Raw genomic sequence first — 25,096 nt, forward strand, 5'->3', positions numbered from 1 at the left:
TGGTTTAAATATTATTTAAAACTTGTCTAAACATTAAGTTGCAAGGATTAAGATTTCGTCTTGAAGGATTAAGTTGTATCCAAAAAATAAAAAAAAATTATAAAGTACTAAATACTTTTTATTTCATTATCTTTATAACATTCCCTCAACTTTTTTGGATTTTTATTTTTTTCTTAAACTGTAAATACATATTTATCAACATATATGCTATATTTATCTACATTTATACTATTATTACTCTTATCAAACTAGTGCGAGCGTAATTTTTTCAAAATTTTCATTTATGATAACAATCTAATTGGAAAGTTTTGCAATTTCATGTAATCATTTTCTATTTCTTATGGTTGATCTCCATTTGTTTAAAAATGGCGTGATTTTTCAATCAAAATTTATTGCAATATCAGCGCAAAACTGCGAATCAATTGCTTAAGTACATACATAAAAATTGAGAAAAAATGCTTTCAAATGTATTTATAAATAGTTCTGCGGGTTATATTTCAGGTGGAAAATAAAGGACGAAAATATATTTTTTGAATGGGTAACTGAGAAATATTTAAATTCAAATTCCCGCATTGGTAAGTGTTTCATGAATCTTGTTTGTTAACAAAAAAAGTAGTTTGTTATTTTTTATTAAATAATTATATAATTAGTACACTTTTTTAAAACATATTTAAGTGCTATAGAAACAAATTCAAAAAATTATGTGTTCCCTCTTTCCAATTAAGGAAATTTTGATCATGAAGTTAGGATCATTTTTGCCTCCATTCTAATTTCCAAACGTACGGGTTATTTATCTAACTCGACCGCAAATGGCATATTTATTTTTTTAAGGGCAATGTGTTTGTAACATACTGTGTAAATTTTCTGCATATAAAGTTTTAACATTTCTTTTTTAATCGTCCCGTATGTTGTTACCTCTTTCAAAGTGATTATAGTATAGTGTTAGAGTTCATAGTATAGCCTAATTACCAGCTTTGTAGCTATCCATGTACCTCATTCCGTAAAGTAATTTTTGTCCTCGAGAAAAATGCCCCTATTGCATAAAAAACCTTTCATACCAAACGAATTCCCTATTGATCTTAAAGAAAGTGAGGAAGTTTTTTTCTGCCGGATAACTCATGAAATTTTCAGAGATTATGAGTAAGTAGAATCTTGAATTTAAGTTTGCATTGATATATAGAACGTTCCACTAGCAACTGGCCACCATTTTCATACGTCTTCTCCTGCACTCTTTGAATAAGAGAGACTGTAAAATTACATAAACAAAATAAATGTGATAACAAATTTAAATGTTTGTAATAGTTATTCTTTAAATGTATATTACTAGTTATCTTGTAATGTGTTTTTGGCTATATTGATATTATTGCGTTCATTATAAATTAACTCTTAAGATTGATCGATATATTTGCATTTATTGCTTAAAATCTTCATAAATATTAAATATCTGCGTATTATCATATCATTCTTTCTACATTTAGTTTAATTGTGCAAAATTAGTTTTTCTTATTAGTTACGTTGAATATCTCTTTAATAATTTTAGTCTTGTTTCAATTTAAACTGCTTTAAATTATTTATACCTCCGATTTGTAGTATTGCCTATTGCCTAAAGTATTGATTAATAACATTTTTTGTACAGCGAGTTTTGTGAGCGAATTATATTATGCAACTCGTTGGTATGGTCTTGTTCCCTTACTGGCCGTTCTCATCTCACCTATCAGGAGGCCGCAGCCAGCGAGGAAAAAGTCAAAAGGCTTTTGAAAAAGTTTCCTATGGAGGTAAGCATTTGAGTGGTACATCTTATTTATTCTTCCCACACTTATTTTAAAAAACTATTTGTGCTTTTTCCATACAGTTGCGCATACCAGTTTTATACTTATCATCAATTTGTGAAAGAAGATCTCTCATAGATTTAGCTGAAGAAGTTTTTCTTTATGTTAAAGATAGGTTTTTTATTGGGGAAACTGTGCAGGTGAATTTGCCTGAGGGTGTAAGGTAACGTATAATACTCATTTTAGGAATAAGTCTTACTCCAAAGAAGCAATTATTCTATAATCATCTTTTGTTCCTAGAACATGCCATGTGTTGTCTGTAATACCTCCTTCCACGGAAGAACTGGAAGCTTCCAATCATACACCGTAAGTTTTATCTTTAAAAAACTAACATTAAATTATCTGGCGTAATTGTCCTTGTTGATGTTGCTAGTAACATCTTGAACTGAAATGTACTTCAGAGTGTGATTTCCTTTATTAGCCTTGGGCTGATAGTCTTTTCTACTAAGAAAAAAAGTTGCTTGATAAACTTCACTAGAAGCTTTAAGTATCCCAAACTGCAAATAGGAATATCTTATAAAGAACGAGGTTTTCTAATACTAAAGAAGCTACTGGAGAAGGGAAAAATTCTGCTCGGAACGTAGGACGGCAGTATTTTTTAGAAGGAAGGGACTATTCGCATTTCAGGAATGTTGTTCCGGTGGGTATCCTTGACTGAAGTTGGTATGTGTGTTTGTTCCGGTATAGTCTACAATCAAATTCTATTTTCTTCATCTCTTTCGTATAGTTCAAACATTTACAGAACGTTTAAGGGTGTGATGATAGATCTTTGAAATCGCCGTGGATTTTGGCCCATAGCCAATCGCTACACAAATCTAATATACCTGTGCAGCAATTAAGATTTTTCGCAAGACATTATTTGTCCAATGCCAAAAAAAGAGAGCTTCTAATTAAAATTCATACAAAAAAAAACATGAAAAGTATCATTGCAAGTAATATAATTGTTATAAAAGAAAGAAATAATCTAACAATTTAAGACTTTATTTCAGTAAGAAAAATAATGTATTTTTTTTAGAATAAATTTTTTCTTCTTCTTAAATCCATTCTTCAGTTTTTTTAAAAATTTGACTGTAAACCAAAGCTGATTTTAAAACATAATTCCCAGATTTCCTGAGTATCTTAATCTTTCTTCTGGTATATATTAATGATGAAGAGTTTTTCGGTTCTATTAGGCTTCTGTTCCACATTTCCGTTCAAAAATTAAACCGTGAAAACAATTTACTATTACAAGTAATAATAATTTTCTAATTTAACCTAATAAACATTTTAGTTGTAATTGTGAAATTGGATTCCATTTTAATTTGTAATAAGGTTGTGTAATTAATGTACTTTTTACATAAAAGGTACGTAGGTATTCAAATTCCATTCCAGAATGGGGTGAGCGGCCTAGAAGCAAATCGCATCGCTAGGTGAACACTAATATTAATAGTGCTGTTGAACTACTTAAAAACAAACGCGGTTACCATTGAATTTAATCTATCTTGGACTATTTGATCGCACTTTCGTTAAAAGTAGAATGTTCACAAATTAGGACTCAAGTTACTGCAGTCAACGAAGCTGCAAGAAAACTGAAGCAGGGGCTTCAGATAAGAAGAAAAATGTGTTTTTCTAGAGCTATCAAACTGTTGTAAGTATTTGCGCTGGCCTTTAATGATGCGGTTATATGTTCTCGAATAGACCAGCTAAACGTTCAGCCTGAAAATACTGGGAGATGGAAGATTCTGCTCCAGTGGAATGCTTAGCCACTAGGCAGCGGACAGATGGGCTAGTAAATTGCTGGGGTTCTTAAAGCCCAGACTGAAATAAAAGAAAAATTAGTGAGATCAGCTGGAAAAAATAAAGTTTGATGTAAAAAAAAAAAAGAAAGAAAAATGGAAAAACCCGGTCAATTAGGAACTTTCCTGCAGCAACACCAGATCGAATTTCCGAGTAGTTTTTGGAGAATATTCTTGCAGGCTCCATTCCAGCGAATTGGAGAGGAACCAACTTTTGCATGTGGATAACTATTTTTTTAACCTGAGTAAAATATAATGAAAAATTTCCTTTCAAGTTTGACTTCCAATTTTCCAAGAACATCTGTTTATATCTTTATTAAAATATTTTCTCAGGCCAGGGTAGATTTACAGGGTTCATGAAGTAAAGCTATCGCAAGCAGTATAACTAAGGATGTTTAATTTTGATGAATAATTGGAAGTGCCCTGTAGAGATTGTTAATAATTTTGGTATCAACTTTATTCGACTATTTAATTATTTTTAATGTTCAGAAATGGAGACAGACATTGGCCTCCTGCGTTCTCCTTTAAGTACGAAGTGGAGAGGCACGACACTAATGATGAATTGGTAGTAACTGCCGATCAAATTTTCCGCAAAAAATCATCATATAATAAGGATAAGAATCGATTATATATCAAACAGTTTGTTCATTTAGAGAGTGGCACATGGAAACTTAAAGTGAGTAAATATGATACAAAATCCTTTGATTATGTTACTAGCAAAAAAAAATATTTTTTAACTTTCTCTTATTCCTGCATTGCTGTTGCAATAAATTTCTAAATAGATTTTTCAACGGAAATAAGCAATTTAAATTTGTGTATAAATTAAAACAAAAAATTTTTAGTGTATATTTGATAATAGAATACAAGATAACTAAAAATTGTGAAGTATTAAATTGGTTATTCCTGATTGTAACTAATTTGCGTATGACTCAGTGTAATGCGATTTCTCAACATAAGTATTTGAAAGTATGAAAGAATTAGGGTACAATCTATCGAAAATATTTATTTGAAACCAATTTCAAAAATTCTGCACCAATTCTCGGTTATTATTAATAACTATTTTTATTTGCAATATTTTTCTGGAAACGTTATTTGTTGAGAGTTTTATGTAGTTAGAGAAACGAATGTTTTACATCATACAAGTTTATAGTAGGAAGAGTTTAGGAATTCCTCGCAACTTATCGTCCATTCAAATGTAGTTTATGCCATTCTTAAAACAGTTTATTGTCATTCGTAAATCGTAGTCAGTAACTTGAATCTCCAGACTTGCATTTAAATGATCTGCAGTTTTATGCTTAATCTTCTAAATTTTAACTTTATAATTATTATTTTTCTTATTTTCAGGAAAACTCTTACATCAAATACGGCATTAACAAGGTTCGATATGATCAGATCTTTTGTGGAGAGCCACCTGATATGAATCCAAAGAAAACATCGCCTGTCAAGAAAAATGGTAAAAAACAAGAAACACTTAACAGATATTTCAAACCATCTGATAAGAAATATCTTGCAGCAAAGAAGAATGCAGCTAAAAAAAGTGAATTGTTGGCAGCAAAGCATAAAAAGAAAAAAAACAAGAAAGATTTGGATGATGCAAGGTAAACTAACGAAAAAAAAGAGAACGTAATTGTAGATAGCTACGTTCAGAATTGTAATTATCTAAACTCTTGAATTTTGTTCTAGTTTTGAAAAGGTTCTTGATGTTTTGAAATCATTCTTAAACGTTCATCCAATAGGAAACTTTTTCTATCATTAAAATTTATTTGCTAAAATTATTTTCCATTAGGTCGAGTAACGGGAAGTCAGATCAGAAACAAAAAACAAAATCTGAAAAGATGGAACAGAGAATGAAGTATGCTGAATTTGTGAAGGAATGGAACATGAAACGGGAGGATCTTGAATGCGAAGATTTGAAGGTAATAAGCCTTTTTGTTTTACGTTATGAATGTGTAACTTAGAAACAATTTACTCGTAAAGATACTTAACAATGGACGTAATAATCATGGCCTTCTAGAAACTAGAGACCTCTCCACTAAAAATCGTTCTGTGCTATTATTTTTTATGAGCCATCTCGTAGTTACTCCACACATAATTCTATGGAGAAAGGTAAAGGTTTAGGTCCGCTAGCAGTCTTTTCTTTGCCACTTGCCGGATGGGCTTATACCTAAACATCTTCTTGGGTGAACTTATTGCTTATCAGTGTCTCTGGGGGATGAGTACTTCATTGATATTATTGGACACATTTCGCTTGAGAAGTTCGACTTTTTTCTTAATCTCCCCCTACTCAGAATTCTCATCTTATGTCCATATTGAGACGAAAGTGTGGAGTGTAGGCACTAGTGCGCTTTCTTGTGATCGTGCACTGCCTTTTTTAAATTGCTTCGCTCCAAGCATCTTGACCTATTTTTCAAAAATTGTTCAATTTATAATTATTTAAAAAAAAAAAGTGTGATTATTATAAATGGTATAATTATAATTAGTTACCCGCGAAGTAATTAAACCATAACATTTTTTCCTTAATCTTTATAAAATAAAAAGTTCACAACACGTAAGCTAGCGAAGACTTCATTTTTGTACATCTCCAGAGTTCTTCAGTACTTCAAATGTATAAAAATATCAATACGAAATTCCATAAGATCCTTCGATCTCAACTGAGTGATGTTCATTAATAATGTTAGGATCTTACATTTTTTAACCATGTTAAGTGTTTGAATCATGTAAATCAATTACAGGAAATGCCTGCCGCTACAGCGGTTGAATGCCGTCTACCGAATGAATACTTTGGTGATGTCGTAATGATAATGGAATTTTTTCATGCATTCAGAAAAGTTTTGCCTGTAAAAGATTTCTTTCCAAATGGCATACCATTTGAGCTCATGGAAAGAGCATTACTAGATAAAGAAATAGCTGGTTAGTATTTTTTAAATTTATTTTTAGTTTATTGTGCTATTTTCTGTCTAGATTTTTCATTGGATGATTGGATGAAATTTCAGGTCCGTTCTGTGATATACTCCAACTCTTATTAACAGTCATATTTGAGTTACAAGAACAAGAATCTGATGAGACAAAGGACAATGATATTAAATTAACGCGTGAGTATGAATTTTATCTTTCTTTCAATTCTGGTGTGAAATCTCGCTTAAAATTATCTTAGTGCAGAATTCTAATTACAAAATAATTTTCTAAACTACAATTTTTACTACTAGACCTGTAAAAAGATTGTGCCTAGATCTGTAAACCAACACATAGATAAAGTGCTGCTGCTATATATGTGGAATTTTCGTTCAGTAGTTCCGTTTGTAATGTCCAAGAAACGATGTTTAAAAATTGAATCATAAAGTGGATAAAGAGGTGTCGAAAAGCTTTCATAGAAAAGTTATATACTGAAGCTAACAAACCGAGCACTAAAATTTCCCCCAAGTTTCTCCAAAAATTATATTTTCATACAAATTTTACGTAAAACAATGCTTTATGTTGCAATTACGCAATCTATGTTATAGCTTTATATATCAAGTTTTAAATAACGTAGAAATAGTTTTTATAAACGTAGTGAAAAATTTTGAAAAAACAGACTTTCGGAATACTAGCTGACGTCACGACACCTCTTAACTAATTTCAAGGCATTTCATTTATCGGTCAGAACAGGTTTGCTAAGTTGATTGAATACAGCGCGGTCAGAATCATGGCAATCCTATCTGAGACTTACTAGACAAACATAAGAGAGTGGATTTGGCTTTACTATTATTTCATTTCGCTACTTCTCTAGAGAATTCCGAAATTAACATTGGAATATTGTATAAAAGCAACCAACTGGGAGCTTACGAGGATGCCATCGATGGCTTTGGTTCCTCACCAAAACTTATGGAAGAAGCATTCCAAGCTCTAGAAGTTATTGTGGGGCATTCACACACATACACATACCTGCAGGCGCGCGTTAAACCTACTTTTTGTATTACATTCAAAAAGTCAATTTTTAAAGAAAACACAAAATCCCAATATAATATAAAAAATGTAAAATCAGGTTTAACGTGGGTTTAACTAAGACATGACGTAGTGAATTTTCTGTACAGTTGGAGTTCACATCTTTCCGGAGCCACTATACCTGTTCTACATAAAACGCTGAACCATTAAATGTTGACTTACTGCTGAAACCTGGGTCATTCGTAATAACTTAGAGAGACATGTTATGACAGATTCATGTGCCAAATCCTGGATGGTCAACAGAATTTTGCCAAGAGATCTATGTTCTTTATTAGGGGCCGAATCCACCGTTAAATTGGAATGACTACGGAGTGGCCGGGCAAGTTGCCATAGACAATTCTGAAATGACGTAAAGAATTTGTAGCAAGAAACTGTTAGGAACAAGGTGACTGGTTTGGTTTGGTCGAAGTAGCAGAAAATTATGTGTCCCAATTAGGGCAGAAAGGCACATTCCAAAATTATATCGATCCAACAGCGGCGACAACCATCATTTACCATAAATCCATAAAGCTGGATAAATTTCTGAGAAAGTTGGTTGACCCGAGGTGGGTTGTAGCATTTCTTCAATAATGATAATGAAATGGGAATTTCGAACTTTCAACTTGTATTCTTTTGCGAACAGTTTTCAAATTATTTATTTAATAATATGAACCCCGCAATTCCTTTTTTTAAAAGTAAGAGAATGATAAAATGTACATCTATTTTATGCTTCTACAATTTTTCATTTAATTATTATTTATTTTTCATTTAATTTCAAATTCCATTGCAGCTGGGCTTGTGTTTGAGAGAGGTGACGGTGAAACATTAAGGATAATGAAATGTGCAACAGAAATGGATGTGTGGATTAAAAAACACCACGGCTTACCATTGTCACAGTTGCCACTTGATACTTCAACTATAACAGAAGTACTGAGGTTACATCTGCTTTGCTCTGGGGCTAAAGCCAATAAAAGTAAACTCTCAAAATGGAGGTATGTATTTTTATTAATTTATTTATTAATCTATTTTATAGTAAGGTTCTCGTCCAAGTTTATTTGTTTAACTCTTGAGTAATGTATTTAACTCACATGTCAGTTTAGGTTATGTCAGTCAAACTTGAAGAGTGATACTTAAGTTTTGGATTGAAATACCGAAAGTACTTTTGACCTGTGCCTTGAATTGATTACTTAAGAACATAATGTGTATTAATGATGATTTTTACTTAAACACAAGTAAACTTGGCTGACTCAAAACCATGGGTGTTCTTCACTTTCTACGACCATCCTTCATTTTCAATCACCTTTCCTGAACTAGCCTTTGCACATGTTAGGGAGCTTGACTTCTGTTGACTAAAGGGACGTTCCCCTGTATTCCTATCATTTTTCAATTTCTATATTTAATTTTCTCTCTCCCTGCTATTCTTTACCGAAGACCATTTCCGCTGCTGGAACTATTTCAGACTCTATGTTTAGTAGCCTAGTTTCTGCTCCGTACAATTTAATGCTTTCTATACTAGATAGTTGTGTAGATCAGCCTTTTGGATTCAGCCAGTAACTTTCTGATTCAGATTATTATTTTTTTTTACTAACCCACATCTCAACTTACATCCTTATAGTTCAATATTTTTTTATCTAGATATCAATCAAGAGGAGGATATTGTAGCAACGATGATCCGGCAGTAATATTGAAAAGAGACAATTTTCAAATTATAGATAGTTTAAGCAATCGAAATGTTTGTGATTTAAGTATTAGTAAGTGTATTTCAATTATTTCAGTTTTTGTTTGTCTTATCTTACGTCAAAATTGTATTTTATTGTTGAGTAAGTTTTGCAGTTTTGAGAAAAAATATGTTTAAAACAGAGCATTCTAGTAAGAACAAGTAGTACGAGAATTCACACCATTTTTATCTTAACTTGTTACATTATTTTTTAGGGGATAAGATTGATATTTTGAACTGCCTTACAAATCAAATCCTTACATATGCCTCCTTAAGAGACATTATTGAAGAGGGTTGCGAGAAAGCAAGGCAGATGAGAGCGGAACTAAGATCTGTTAGAGCAGCGGAAACGAAAAGGGAAAAAGAAGAAGCTAGCAGGTATGTTTTTATTTTAGCATAATTTCTGTATCTTAAAAATTAAATGTTAAAATCTTTTTAAAATACCATTACGCAGGCAAAAAGAATTGAAAAAGGATAATGCCATAACAGAAAATGGTGTTATATTAGACAATGATCAAAAAAATTTACGAAGTGGAACCGGTGAGAAAAAGGATGAACTGCTGTGCAAAGAGATTCGATCAGCTTTAGCTAGTGCGCAGTTAACTCCGTTGGGTACCGATCGAGCCCATCGAAGATTTTGGGTGTTCTCAAGTTTGCCAGGACTGTTCGTAGAGCATTACGATGACCATCATGACAGATGTCTTCCTAAGTGAGTTTATTATTTAATCCTTTCATTGAGGGGTATCAATCTTGATGAAGAAATATTTCACAAACAAAACAAAAAACTTGAAGTTCTATTCTTGGTGTGTGTGTGGGGGTGGGGACTTCATCTCTGAGAGCTCTATGATTTTGGTCAGGAACTACAAATCTAAAAATGTAATCTGTAAATTTTCAAGTATACTTTGGAACATTTGCCTAAGAACATACACATTAGGGCTTTTTAAGGGAAGAGTGGCGTTCCATAGCTATCCCTAACTCTAATGTGCCACTTCTGTATATTGGTACAGTTCTATTATTTTCATAATTGCTGGAGTAACTAAAATTCGGTGTTTGAAAAAGTAAATGTGGCTGGAAGTGGACTTAACGATTTTATTTTTCAGTTTTTCACGATTTCCTTAAAAAAAATTGCACTAAATTTCTTTAAATATTAAATTTATTGGGTATAATTTATTTAAATTTATTGACTAAGTATCAGTCCTAAGATGACTGTAATCTTTATTTTCATTAGAAAATAAAGTTGGTTAGAAAGAAGCTTCAACTTTACTAAATAATTCTTTATTTTACAGCAATATTTACGGAAAAGATTGCAATGATTTTCCGTAAACCTTTACTCTACATACATATAGATATATTTATTTTATTAAAGACACTTTTAAAAGGAATTTTCTTTATTCTGGGTTGTTACTGAGAATTAGGGAAGGTAGATTTTTATCTTAACCTCATGTGAATAATTTTTCTGTTCATTACCAGGGGAACTCCGGTAGTAAACTTAAACGGTTCAACAACAGATGGAGATAATTTGGATTACATCAGGCGACTTTTTGAAGAAAGCGGAAATAAAGAGAATTTCGCGGGTACTACCCAGAGTTTAGGCAGTTACGTTAGTCCCGCAAAAAAACTACTCGTGGAAAAGAATGGAGCAGATTCACCAATAATTGGAAGGTATATAATTTTTATAAAAAGTTTTAACTAATTATAAAATTTGATAAATAATTAAAACTGTACATAATAATATAAAATTTTGTTCATTTATTTTCTCATCCGAAGGAATCAAAACAAAAATGAATCACAGAATCTTATCTGCTGGGCGGATCCAGTTAATTGCCCAGTACATGGTACAGCTGTTCAAAAGATTACATGGTCATTCTATCATTCTCCTGCTCAAATCGATCTTTTAATCGATAGCTTAAACAGACGTGGTATGAGAGAAAGAAAATTAAGGCAAGCACTCATTCAAGAAAAAGCTAGCATTGTGAGACATTTACGGAAATGTCCAGTTTCAAAATTGAATCCAACTTTAGTAAGTAAATATTTAATTTAATTTTAAAACTTCATGTTTCTCTTAATGGGTCTTAATTAAATATTTTAACCCTCAAGAACACAGGGGATGCCTTTAAAAAAAAGCTGGCTCTCTGGGATTGTTGCGTATAAATGAAAGATATATAAATGCTTCCACGTTTAACAGAATTTTTAAATGCTTCTAATATCAACCAGGAAATCATAATCAACACAATAGATCAACATTAAGAGCGCTTGTTGAAAATTATTATAAGTTTTTCCCTGAAAATGTCGATGACCTCTTGATTAATATTTTTTTTTAAATATATACATTCGATCGGAATTGATCCTCGTTAAAGAAGCTGATCGAATTGTCTTCTTATGTTTCTTTGGTGCGCCCAAAATTCAAATGTAATCGATATCTCAAGATTGGAAGAATATTCATCTCAAATATCAAATTGATAACTTATTTTTTAAGTAAGAAATAAAAACCTTAACAGAAAAATCGATAGGATGTTAATCCAGGCTTATTTTTTCAGAAATAACGCTGCTCTCACGTATCACAAATTTGTTACAAAAACAGTTAATGTTTGATATATAATTTTGTCTTAGATTCAATAAATAAAAGTAACTTTGGTTAATTACAGGCTGCAAGCGAAATATTTTTCCAATTGTCACCGGTACAAATATTAAAGTGTACTGCGTTTCAGCAGTTTTTTTATCTTTCACTCTCTGTATTCAGATTTTCATCCATTTCTAGCCATAGATGGTTTATCAGGGATGATCCACTGGTAAAGCTTTAGTCACACAGATTGTTCTCTCTCTCAGGTGAATTACTTCTTACAAATATGCTGACTGTTGTTTAGTTCTCTTATACCATATTTTGAACACATTCCTAGAAGAGAAAGTAAATTAGCGCTATTCTTCAAAGTACCTGTATATTAATGTTTCTACAAATATGTTTTTATTATCCTGATTCCTTTGGTATTCTATGAAATAGCATTGCGACAGTGTCTGTGTTTCCTCAACAAACGCGCAATCGTACCTACTTGGACGAATCACTCTTAACTTGGTCATTTAAAAAAGGAAATGAATTTTATGTGTGTACAGAGTAAATTTTCAATTTTTAGATCGAAACAATTGGTGAAGAGGAAAGAAAAATGGCCAAAAAGATTCTAAGACAATATGATAATGCTAATCTGAATTATCCAGTTGGGACATCACTTGATGAAATTATGGAAATTAGTTTAAGAGATTTAATACTTGAAACGGAAGAAAAAATTACTAATGGTGCATTAGGCACTGTTAAGGTTACTATAATGCATTTTCGTACTATTTAGATTTTATTACTCATTATTACTTTTTCTTTTAATTTTGATATTATTTTTTACAATTTTTTTGGTATATGAAATGTTTAAAATTTATATAAAATAGGTTAAAGATCGTGAAGCTTGGAGAAAGGCCATTCGAGAAAACAGTTATGACAAACAGTGTAAAAAACTTTCATGGGGACCTAGATGCGATGTAAGTAAATATATTAATGTGATATCTTTTTGCATTTTAATTAGTTATAAGATAATTTTGTTTATTTTTTACTAGGAAGATGACGAAAGTCTCGGCATTAAAGAGGAAGATATGGAAGTTATAAAGAAAGAAGGTAATCCATTCTTGGTCTGCATTGTTTATATCTATAAGAAACAATTAATTAATGCATTTTTTTTGTAAAACTACCAGCCAACAAAAAATTTTTTTTGAACGAATGATTGTTTTTAAAATCATATCTTTGATATTTTATTGACCTTAAAGATCGACATTAAATAAATTGCGGGTGTAATTTTCATACTGACAGAAGAATATGACCAGCGTCGCCTTTTTTGTCAACCTAATGTACAAAATTAAGGACAACTAAATGTTAATCAATTTAAATTTAATTTAAGACTTTTAAAGATTTTTTTTGTAAAAACTATTAATTTTTTTTTTAGACGAATCATCTCGCTCTTCTACACCTTCAATAGATGATGCTTTAACATTTAAAGGCTTTAATAGAGTACCACAGAGGCCAGTAATATGTGATTTAGCATCTGCAATTTTACAAATTGAACAAGGAATTGATCAGAAATTCCTGAAACGTCCTTTAGGTGGGTATTATTTTTATTTTTAAATATATTTTTGAAGTAATTTAGATTTATATACTTTGCAAAATGTGTTGTTTTTAACTTCTTTTATAAAAATTCTAAATTGAAATGTAAATGTAGGTTTAGATCCGAAAGAAAGAAGGGAACTGAAAGAAGAGAAAGACAGAGAAATAAGAATGTCAACACCAGCATTAGAACGATGGGAAACTGCATTAATGGAATCTACAAACATTCCTCAGCTTTTTCTTCATCTTTCCACTTTAGGTACAGTAGCCAGTAAAAAATATTGGTTGTCTTTATCATTGCAGAAAATCGTATATTCATTGATTTTGTTTTTCCCCTCCAGAAAATTCAGTATCGTGGGAAAAATCTGCTTTAAATGCTTTCTGTAAGCTATGTAGACGGAGAACTGATCCAGAAAACATGCTACTTTGTGATACCTGTAACAAAGGACATCATTTATACTGTTTGAAGCCAAAATTAACCGTAATCTCTTTTAATAAATGTTTTATATTAGCAATATTATAGTTTATTAACTTTACAGTGTTATTTTAAGGATAATATTTATTTAAACTTAAGCATAATTAGGCTGGAGAAGATGCACAACTCGGGAATTAACTACCGAATTTAAAATAATAATAATGTGATAACGAGTAGTTTCAGTGCAGGAAAGCTCTTGCTTTAATGAACTACTGGTTCCTATTCGAATGCTTTCTTATTTTCTAACTTATCTTTTTATAAATATTTTCCTCTTGAATCTATCAGGTTAATTTAATCATTATACGGAGAATAATACAGCAGAAAGAAAGCCTTATTGAATTATGATAACTTTTATCATAGACTAAATTATGATGGCTTATTCTGTTAAAAATTAAGTACATAATAAATAAAAATATAAAGAAAATCTGGGAAAATAGAGATGGTTTCAGTTAGAACCATCATAGCAGCTGGATAAATTTTGTTCTCATGGCGAAAATCTTGTACTCTTAAAAGAATTTTACCTTAGTTACTTGTGGTGTCAATATGTAATATTGATGAATATCATGGCGACTAATCTAGTATATTATACATTTATTTATGCTTATACATTTCAGAAAGTACCATCTGGAGATTGGCATTGCCCAAGATGTAGGCCTAAACAGAAAGTTGAAACTATAAAGAGAAAGAGAAGGTTGTTCTCGGAAGATGAATCTGACAATGAAGAGAAGTATGTTATTTTTTTTTATTATTATTATTATTTTTTGTTTTTTGTTTTTTAAATTTATTAAGAACTCTATAATATATAGATCTTGAAAATAATGCAACATATTGATCTAAAACTGTGGTTAATTGAATTGTCTATAATCACCTCCAGTTTCAAAAAGGTTAAAAACTAGATTTCAGTTGGAACGAAGTTGGCGATACTTTCTCGGTCTAAATTGTCATGTGTTATTCCTTTATAGCATGTGTCGTGTAATTCTAGTAAAAATTTCGACAGAAGAAAACTTACCCAGAATTGTAAGAAAAGAAAGTGTAATTAAAATAAATATATGCGTATGTGTTTCTCACGAGGTTTGTATTCGTTTTTTCAGGGAAGAATGGATCTGTAAAACTTGTTCAGAAAATGGTGCACAACTGTTGTGTCATTCCTGTGAAACATATCAACATCTCTCCTGTGTTGTGCCACCAATGAGGAAGGTGCCGAAATCGAAATGGTTTTGCCACGAGTGTCGTCAACTAAACGCAGCAGCTATGCAGAAAGAATCACAAAAAGATACTTCTATTAATATCGTGGAAAATGGCGGCAGTCCACCTACTACACCCAAAGTAGAGGACCTGGACAATGTGAACGGTGGTTCTCCTGTACAGAGTGCAGAAAGGACTCCACGATCTGGCCGGAAACCTGCCGTAGCAAAGATAGAACAGCCATCTAATCATATTGTAGAAGGTGAGTATTGTTAACTTAATCTTCCCTTTCCTTTAATAACGTCATCCATCCTGTTGTAAGCCGTTTTATTTAGGAAGGGGCTTTCAAAATGTCCGATGCTTTTTGTTTCTTTTTGAAATTCTACCTTTCTAATTAACCTATTGGGTAATGTGCTTAAATTAATGAATAATTCTGGTCTGTGACGGAGTCTGCCTGCAGTGCTGAATAACATTTGAATGGCGTCTATTTATTGCTTCTTTTAAATTTTTGTTTTTTACTTTTTTAAATTGCTACCTTCTCTTACTCTCCTGTAAGACGAAGTATTTCGTTTGGAACATATTTTCGAAATACATTTTGAAATTACATTTAAGTTTTTATACACTATTTTCAGAAGCAAAGTGTGTGAAAGGTTTCACTTTTTCCAAAAGTTTTAACATAAAATAAATAAGAATAAAAAAGTAATTGTGACAGAAGCATTGAGAAAATATGCTTGACGTTAACTGTTGCTGTATGCCCCATAATGGTCGGATTTAGAATTGCGTGTTTTGGCAAGAGAGTGTTGGATAGGGCGGAATTTTTAGAATACCTGAACGGTAAGAATTGGGCTAATTTAAATAAATTCTGTACATCCGCTGGTAGATATAGACAGTTTCTAATAGAAAATTATAATTATTAATTTTGTATTAAGTTTCAATTTTATAAAGGAAAAGTAGTATCTCTTTGTTTATTTTGTTTTATTTTAAATTTTGGTTATTGGTCGGGAGGGAATAGTAATTAAAAGTGCAACTCAAGCAGACGGACGAGAAGTCCATGCTTTAATGTTAAAAATGAGAAAATTACTTTTATGTGTGTATTTTGAAATACCAATAAACAATTTTTTATTATTATTATTATTATTATTGAGAAAATATGCTTGACGTTAACTGTTGGATTACTGGATTAAATAAATCTAAAACGCTAATGTTGATTTTATATTCGTAAAAACGGACAAAAAAAAACTGTGATGAACATTTACATAAATTGCTCTTGATTGTATTTTTTATTACTTTTTTTAAATTTAAAGCGGCGCGTCTTCATCTGAAGTTATTGACGCTAGGAACTTTTTTTCATTCACCGCTGGTCTCTGGACAGTGTTCTCTCATTTCAAACAACGCTGACCATCACCGGTCAGTTAGGTGTAAGAAGCTCCTAGAAAGAAAATATCTAAGGTTTGGCAGCTGGATTCGAATGCGGAATCTCCGCGCGGGAATCCAATACGCTAACTACATTGCTAATTCCTTCCCTGTCCTTGCCGAAAAGCTATAAATTTGTCTCTTTCAAAATGGAAAAAACAATTTTGTGTTTTTAATTTAATTTTTTTAATCTTTTGGAGATGACATCTTGATCACCGAAGTGCTGAACTTTTTCCCCCATATCCAGGAGCCCTCAAAATATCTTATCTCCAGTAAACACTCATTTTCAAGAGTTTTACATGATTATAATACTTCCTCTTTTAGGTGTAAGAGAAAGTAAAACAAGTTCCTCTGTGACGGATGTATTTCTCCGACATTAACCACTTCTGCAAACTCACTATGTATGTTTATAACGCAGTTTTACAATAAAAAAAAAAAAAAAAAAAAAAAAAAAAATAGATCCTCCTAAGACTGTTACATAAACTTCTTTAAAAAAAGATGTACTTGTGATGGCGCTGAAGAGGAAGATAACCGAATTTTTAACTGAGCTTTAAAAAATTATTTTTACAGAAGTTATTAGTCACAATAAAAAAAAATTGTAACGCACGCTTCTCTACTCTATCCAATCTGATTTCGTAATTTTATAAATCTTCTGGGATTTGTTCCTTAGGTTTTTAGAAGACTTGCTTTATAAATATAAAAGGTTATAATTAATGTTTTTGGCATCATGAATCTTTCGTTCGGAGTTCATTTTTGATGTGAATATTATGAATTTTCAACCATTAATATTTACTGTAAATTGTAAATACATAATGCTGTATTATTCCTCTACTTGCTCAATATATAAATGTATATTAACGTGTTACTATTGGATTGTGGCAGTGTGTGAATGTTGTGCACATTATCTAATGTTTGCCTCTGGGTTTACTAAACTCTAATTGTTCCAACATCAACCATCTTTGTTAGCCTTACAGAAATGTTTGGTGTTGTGCTAAGTTATCCAGAAAAGGGAAAAGGGAATACGAAAGGGAAAGATTTTCATGATTTGAATTGCAAGTACATGCCAAAATTCATGGTGAAACACTAGCCTGCTTCGCTTGTATAAGGATTGTGTGTATGATAAATTAGAAATTCTAAACCATCTTTCTCTTAAAATACATTTCACCAGTTTAAGCGGGGTAAAGTTCTCAGGTGCTATGGGATCCTCGTCACTACAAACTAAACCATCAGTGGTCAAAGATTTCCTTGAACGTACGATTTTGAAAAGTATATATATTCTATAAAAACTTATTGACTAAGCAGATATGGAATTGATGATACAGTTTTTAAGTTCTTATTTTTAAAGCGCTTTAGTTATGAAGGTGAAAGTGTGACTTATTTTTTAAATAACATACCTGGTGTTGTGGCAGTTTATTTTGAACATGGTCTAATAAATTTAGTAAATCTTGTAAACTAGAATTTTTTTTTATCATTATTTAAGTCAGATATGATAAATTACTTTAAATTGCGAAGGGGGTAGCTACAGATGTGTGTGAAAAACCTACGCATTTTTATGTAGGTAAAATTCAATTAAATTTTATGCCTGAGAAAAAAATTATTGCTAAAAAATAATATCCTGTATCATTTCATCGTATTGTGGACCGCTTTCCATCGTTTGCCCATCTTTAGATTAAGGTACGGTGTAGCAATAGAATCGTTTACCAACATACACAAGAAAGGCACAGTCGTTAGTGTTCTATCAAAATCCTAATAAGAAAATTTTTCCCACGATAAGTCGCAGATTCAAAAGATGTTTAATGCACACAAGTAGAAGAAAAAAGACCTTGAGGTTTTCTGGCCATACATTTCCAACCATGAATTTACTGCTTTTAGTTTTATTTTTTTATTAACATCTATATACATAAATTAATGTTGAACATATTCGATTGGATGACATGTTTATAGTGCATTGGGAAGAGGTGTATTTGATGAAAGATTCAATTTTGGAAAGTATGAATTCAAATATTTTATCTAACTTAGCACGCGTAACTTTCTTTTTCTTTTTAAGACTGTAGAGGTGTCGATTTTTTAATTTAGAGACTAGCTATTTAGTTTCAAAACTAAAACTAAAAAAAGTTACTTCCAAATAAATTTAAATGCAAAAAGCTTCTGATTATATCGCTACATTTTTTTTTTAGTTTAATTCAGTCAAAAAATTAATATAATAATCATCTGTACAATGTTGAATTTTCGTTCTTCAGGGCTTAATTTTTTAAAAATAAGTGTAGATACCAAACAAAACTATTGAGAGTTAAACTGCAGAATGGTACCCAGCGCAGTGGACGTTTTTGTATGTTCCATTCGTGGCTAAGGTAGTTGAAAAATAGAGTATAATAATTCATTTCTTGTCTTTAATTTTGTTGAATCATTTTCAAAAAATTTAACTGACAATATAAAAAATATTTTTTTTTTTTTTTTTTTTTAACCTTTCGAAAAACTATTATTGTTTCTTTGAAGAGCTCTTATTATAATTGAGCATGACGCTTTTTAATTTTTTTTTTTTTTTGCGAGGAAATAGGTTGTAAAAGTCTTTATAAGGAAGAGCACTTCGTTACTCCCTCAGTACAGACTATCTGTATGAACCAGTTGTTATAAAAGGCTCTTCTCAGGGTTTGTTTGAGTTGTTGCCAAAATATTCAAAACAATGTGTACCCGAACGATTATTTCCTTTCCAACATCCTTTACTATCTCCTTCTTTCATATCTACTATTCTTCTCTGAGTAATTGACGTTGCATTCGTGAGCTCTATGTTAATAATCGGAAGAGAGTTGTATTAATTAGATAGACTGAATCATAGTCGCTAATGCTTGATCTTGGAGATTGATTCGCCTTATTCAGTTCCAAGAGATAGCCTACAATTTTTACCAATCGTATGATTTGAGGTATAAAATATATTTCACGGTGCCCCTAATCTGGCTTAAATACCCTACCACTTTTGTGTTAAATCGTAATAATCGAAGAGTCGAAGTTGATAATGTTAGATATAATTACCAGAGGTTTTTGAGTATCAAACGACCAAGTTATTTTTCAGAAGTTTCACATTAATTGCTACACATTAGAATAGTTTAAATGTTTACCTGAACTTATTATTTATTAGAATTCCTTCGCTAAAATGCCTTCTCAGAATAAAAAAGTGCTACTCTGAAATTTTATTAAAATATTAAATATTAAGATCTTTCAGAATAGTGGCGTAAAAAAAAATAGAAAATTTATTGCAAAAATATAAATGATAGGAATTTATTCATTTTTAATATTTAAAAAAAAAAAAACTTTCGACAAAGGGTTTTGTGGCCAGAAAACTAAGCTGCTGCTGCTGGACCATAATTGCTGTAATTAGATTTCTACAAAGTTAATCTCATTTGACTGCCAATTTCTCGTTTAGTGTCCATCGATCCTTTACGAACTAATTAACTCATTTTTGGGGGAACTAACATGACGTTGATTGAAAATGAAGTGATAAAGATATTTTTGACGGATATTGTTGGTGATTTATAATTATATGAACATTATAACTTTTTTAAGATTAATTTGTGAGCTTTTAGGTCGATTAAAGATATTTCTGAGAGATGTAAGTGTATTTCTTAATTAAACGTAATAGTTCTCAGGCATTGTAATTTCGAAAAAATGAGATAAAGTGAGAAAACAATTGATCTGTAGCCTCTCTACGCCACGTTAATTAGCCTAAATTATGAAAGATAAGAGAAATATTTGGCAAATATTTGTCATCTCTTATTGCAGAGGATGACGATGAATTTGTGGGTGGTGATGATATTGATGATGATGATTATATGGTGGATATGCGAGATGATGAGGATGAGGATAATGATGATGGGGATGATGACATTGCTTCTGATGATGATGTAAGATGGCGGGTCAACACTGCTGTTGAATCAGAACGATCCAGTCGGCGCAAATCTTCCAAAGCGGCCACTGCAAAGATCTCTCAGTTCGCCAAACAGCTTCGCAGCAATGGCTGGGACGACGAGGGTTCGTCTCTTTACTAAATCCTTGTAGAGTTCCTTTTAGTCATTTATTATTCCTCATATCTTGTTCAGAAATCATTCATTTTCAAATTATACATTTTTTCGTTTTAAATTTAAATGAACACTATTTTAAGTGTTTTTAACTCGATAAAGAAAAGGCTTTTTCCTCATACTAAATGGATGAGAAAAGAGCTCAGCTTTTTTTCTTAATAGTTGTTGCGGAGCCGTCGGCCGAGACGGTTACAAAAATTTTATTAATCGTCAAAAGTGGCGACATTATTTTTATTATTTTTAAACCTTTTTCCTTTTTTAGTTTGAATTTTCTCTCTCGTTTTAATTTGAATCTTTAGGCCTTTGTTTGAAATTTCCACTCTGCACGATCAATTGATGACCCCTTCAACCGACTCTTTCTATTTTCTCATTCTAACACTTACTGTGTTACTGCAAAGCTACTCCATTTTATTTTAGCAAGGAAGTTAGACGAATAATGGAAGAACTTCCTCAAGAATCTGATTTAAAAATTCATTTCTTTAGATCTTTGACCTGAACCGCTCGTGAATTTATTGTATAAACACTTTTTTTTTCTCATTTTTTCCAATTCCCATACCCTAATAATAATAATAAAATAAGAACATTATTATTAAGAATATTTGATAAGAATTACGAGGGTCGTTTGAAAAGTCCGTGCAAAGTCAGAGAGATAACACCACTGGCGCGTATCGAGGTTATGTTTAGTTAGTAGCATCTCTTGGAAGAACACACACCAAGTTTCAGCCAGATCGGTCTATTTCTTTGTGTTTGGCATTCGTTTGAATCGAGGAAGTCGAGTGATTTTCAAAAAATGAACGAAAAAGAATTTCGTGTGTTGATTAAACACTACTTTATGAAAGGCAAAACGCCTCAGGAGACTAAAGAGAAGCTTGATAAACATTATGGTGACTCTGCACCTTCGATTAGAACAGTTTATAAGTGGTTTCAAAATTTTCGAAGTGGCCATATGGGCACAAGTGACGCTGAACGTTCTGGACGCCCTGTTGAGGTTACTACTCCAGAAATCATTGATAAAATCCATGATATGGTGATGGATGACAGAAGAGTGAAGGTGCGTGAGATTGTTAGTGCTGTGGGCATCTCGAATGAACGGGTACATAATATTTTGCATCAACATTTGGACATGACAAAGCTATCCGCAAGATGGGTGCCGCGATTGCTCACGCTTGACCAAAAACGAAATCGTGTGAAGTGTTGCAAGGACGGTTTGCAGCTGTTCCAGAAGAATCCGCAGGACTTTAAGCGTCGTTTCGTCACTGTGGATGAAACATGGATACATCACTACACTCCTGAGACCAAAGAACAATCTAAACAATGGGTTACCAAGGAGAATCTGCGCCAAAAAAGGCGAAGACCGTTCCTTCGGCCGGAAAGATTATGGCGACTGTCTTTTGGGATTCGCAAGGAATAATCCTCATCGACTATCTGGAAAAGGGTAAAACTATTACAGGTGCATATTATTCATCGTTATTGGACCGTTTGAAAACCGAGCTGCAAGAAAAACGCCCACGATTGGCCCACAAAAAAGTCCTTTTCCATCACGACAACGCACCAGCTCACACCTCAGCAGTTGTGGTCGCAAAATTAATGGAAATAGGGTTCCAACTCGTTTCACATCCCCCCTATTCTCCAGGCTTGGTTCCCTCGGACTACTATTTGTTCCCCAATATGAAGAAATGGCTGGCGGGAAAAAGATTTTATTCAAACGAGGAGGTGATTGCAGAAACGAATGGTTATTTTTCAGACTTGGACAAATCCTATTATTCGGAAGGGATCAACAAACTAGAGCAGCGTTGGACGAAGTGTATAAGCCTAAAAGGAGAGGTTGAAAAATAAAAAAGGTTTACCCCAAAAAATTGAGTAGTTTTTATTTTTGCACGGACTTTTCAAACGACCCTCGTACATAAGAATATTTATTTAAGAATTAACACAAGGACAGAAGAATTAACTGTACAAAGTTTTAGAAAACACTAAGGTGTCGAATATTTTATAACAAACATATAAGCATCAAGAATTGATCAGTTATCTATATTGAAAACTTGAAAAATATGCCTTAATTTCTAATTCATAATTTTATGAACTAAATATCTTGAAAAAACTATAATTTTTCTTTTGAATTTGTTAGTATGCAGATAGCGTACTTTATTATTTTGTCCTTACTTTAATGGAATTTGAAAATAAAAGCTATTAATGATAAATATATTCTATAATTAGTTAATTGTCGTTAAAAAATTGTATTTTATTGGTAAATAACTCTTGTATGTACAATTTTTTGAACAGATGAAGATGGACTTGATGATGCAGAAAGTATTCATGAAAGTGTAACATCTGTACGACGTTCAGGAAGAGATTCTGCTAGTCATAGAAGAAATAGGAATTCAGGTCATCATATCTGCAGAGATCTTCCATTGGATAATGCAGCATTGTTAGAAATCCTGGATGATCTTATGCATCATGAAGACGCATGGCCATTTTTAAGACCTGTTACAAAATCTGAGGTTAGGGGGATCTATCAATTTCCTCTTTGAATATTTTTAATTATACTATGGCGGAGTTAGAACTTTTTACATTATGTTGTATTCCAGAAATGTATGTATAAACGAACGTTGTATATTTTTTTTCTTGCCAATAATCAAATTCGCCGCTGAAGGTTAAAATAATAACTTTGAAAGAAAAGAATTTAAAAAAACCTATTATGATTGTGATGATTGTAAACAGAGAAATAATTTTTGCATCAAAACTTTATGTTTACAGGTACCTGATTATCACCAGATTATTAAGAAACCAATGGATTTAGCTACGATCAAACACAAATTGAATATGTTATCATACACTAAAAATAGTGAACTGATTGCGGATACAGAACTAATGTTTGATAATTGTAATGTGTATAATGAAGAAGGAAGCGAGGTGTACAGGTGGGTGATCTGCAAATGTACATTATATGGATTATTGTATATGTATATATTTTACTTATTACCTAATTGTTTTTGTAGTGGAAATTCAAGGGCGATTTAATAGATCTTCACTTGTTTGATTTTTGATCGTAGCTTGTCCTCCTTTAATAGATCATATAGATCATTTTTGGGAATCTTGTTGCATTCCTTTAAAAAACCCACTTTTTTACGCTTTCCTTTTTTATTTATTTATTTAATTTTTAACACGATTATATTGTCCCATAAGGGAATGTGCATCCTTTCATGCAACACTGATGCTAAACAAATTTGGCTAGCCGTCAATAACAATGGTCCCCACCATTAACCAAAATTATCAATAATGTATGGAAATAAAAGTTGTACTGTCTGTTGTAAAGCACGAAAATCAACTGTGATAGGTGAAGTGAAAAATGTAGCCAGCATTTCAACTAGTGAAGCTACACTAATGAGAAACTTTAATACAATTTCTGTTTGTAGTAATTTAATTGGAAGCTACGAAGATTTATATATTTTCATTGGCGTTATTTGGAATTTGTGTTGATGCATCAGATTTTTGAAAAAACATAAATATTTGCTAAAAATTGTTTAAAAATGGTTAATTAACCTAGTTCATATTTTTTAATGATTCCGATCTCATTTTGCATGGTTTTAAAAAACGTATCTCATCATTACTTTGTATTTAGATTAATTTACACCGGTTAACAGTATGGTTATGCAAATCCTGTTTTAAATGAAATCCTTAGAGTCTCGTTTTATACGATTGCATGATTTTGCAAAGAAAACATACCTCCGCGTAAATCGAGCGCTGGTGTTTTTATTGTGTGTTGACGAGTCAGGCTGGATCCGCAAAAACTTCCTGAATCTTCTCCCCCTGCGGACGGAGTTCCTGAAGGTACCGAGGCTAAAAGTTTTGTTTAGGATCTGGCCCGTGATTAAAATAAAAATGAAACATGTTTGGGTGTAAGGTGGAAATAATTTTCACTATTGTAATGTTCTCCTGCTTCACGAGTTTTTTTTTGTGTACACTTAATTTTACTTTTATATATTATCTTAGTTATTTATTTTTAATTTTTTACTTGTTCCAGAGCTGGTGTAAAATTAAGAAAACTTTTTTATAAACTTTGCAAGAAGCACAACCTTCAATTAGATGTAGATACACAAGATCAACCCCCGGCAAAAAAAGCTAGAACAGTATTATAAAATTATTAGAAAAATAAAGTAAAAAAAAACTTTCCATTTTTTTTCTTTTCTTTTTGTAACGTGGGGGATTTATAATGTTTACTTGAAGATACCTGAAGATTTTATTACAAACAGATAAAAGCATTTATACATGATATAGTAATAATAAAAAATTCTCACGTTCACTGAATATAAAAATTTAAAAATGGTGTATGTTTCTTTTACAATATAATTTCTATCATTGTACCACTATTTGCTTAGTTTTTGAAGATTCCACTTAACAGTACACATAGTATGTTTTAATTCAATTAATAATACAAAATGCCAGTGTATTTACTACTTTTTGAATGATTGTAAATCATTAAAATATGTACATAAATTAATGTAGGATCTATTTTTATTTCATTTGTTAATTG

General features: G+C 31.7%; 1 protein-coding gene across 3 annotated transcripts; it reads left to right on the plus strand.

Moving 5' to 3' along the window:
• The first annotated feature begins 381 nt into the window (after positions 1-381).
• On the plus strand, positions 382-25,093 carry Acf (ATP-dependent chromatin assembly factor large subunit). Of its 3 annotated transcripts, none has more exons than XM_074140674.1 (27): positions 382-575; positions 1,637-1,775; positions 1,853-1,992; positions 2,070-2,135; positions 4,094-4,280; positions 4,949-5,202; positions 5,391-5,520; positions 6,337-6,514; positions 6,598-6,696; positions 8,355-8,556; positions 9,200-9,315; positions 9,497-9,659; positions 9,736-9,990; positions 10,752-10,943; positions 11,049-11,301; positions 12,410-12,589; positions 12,714-12,803; positions 12,879-12,936; positions 13,262-13,417; positions 13,535-13,678; positions 13,761-13,900; positions 14,509-14,621; positions 14,986-15,341; positions 20,270-20,518; positions 22,846-23,063; positions 23,320-23,483; positions 24,587-25,093. In XM_074140674.1, exons 2-27 carry the CDS (start codon positions 1,770-1,772, stop codon positions 24,699-24,701), a joined length of 4,224 nt encoding a protein of 1,407 aa, XP_073996775.1. In that variant the 5' UTR covers positions 382-575; positions 1,637-1,769; the 3' UTR covers positions 24,702-25,093. The 3 variants fall into 3 exon arrangements, with proteins under 3 accessions (XP_073996775.1, XP_073996776.1, XP_073996774.1); XM_074140673.1 differs by lacking the exon at positions 382-575 and adding an exon at positions 729-1,140; XM_074140675.1 differs by lacking the exons at positions 382-575; positions 20,270-20,518 and adding an exon at positions 726-1,140.
• The last annotated feature ends 3 nt before the right edge of the window (positions 25,094-25,096 follow it).

This window comes from Rhodnius prolixus, unplaced genomic scaffold (assembly GCF_049639745.1).
Source record: "Rhodnius prolixus isolate KJV_2025 unplaced genomic scaffold, Rpr scaffold_6, whole genome shotgun sequence".
Classification (NCBI taxonomy): Eukaryota; Metazoa; Arthropoda; class Insecta; order Hemiptera; family Reduviidae; genus Rhodnius; species Rhodnius prolixus.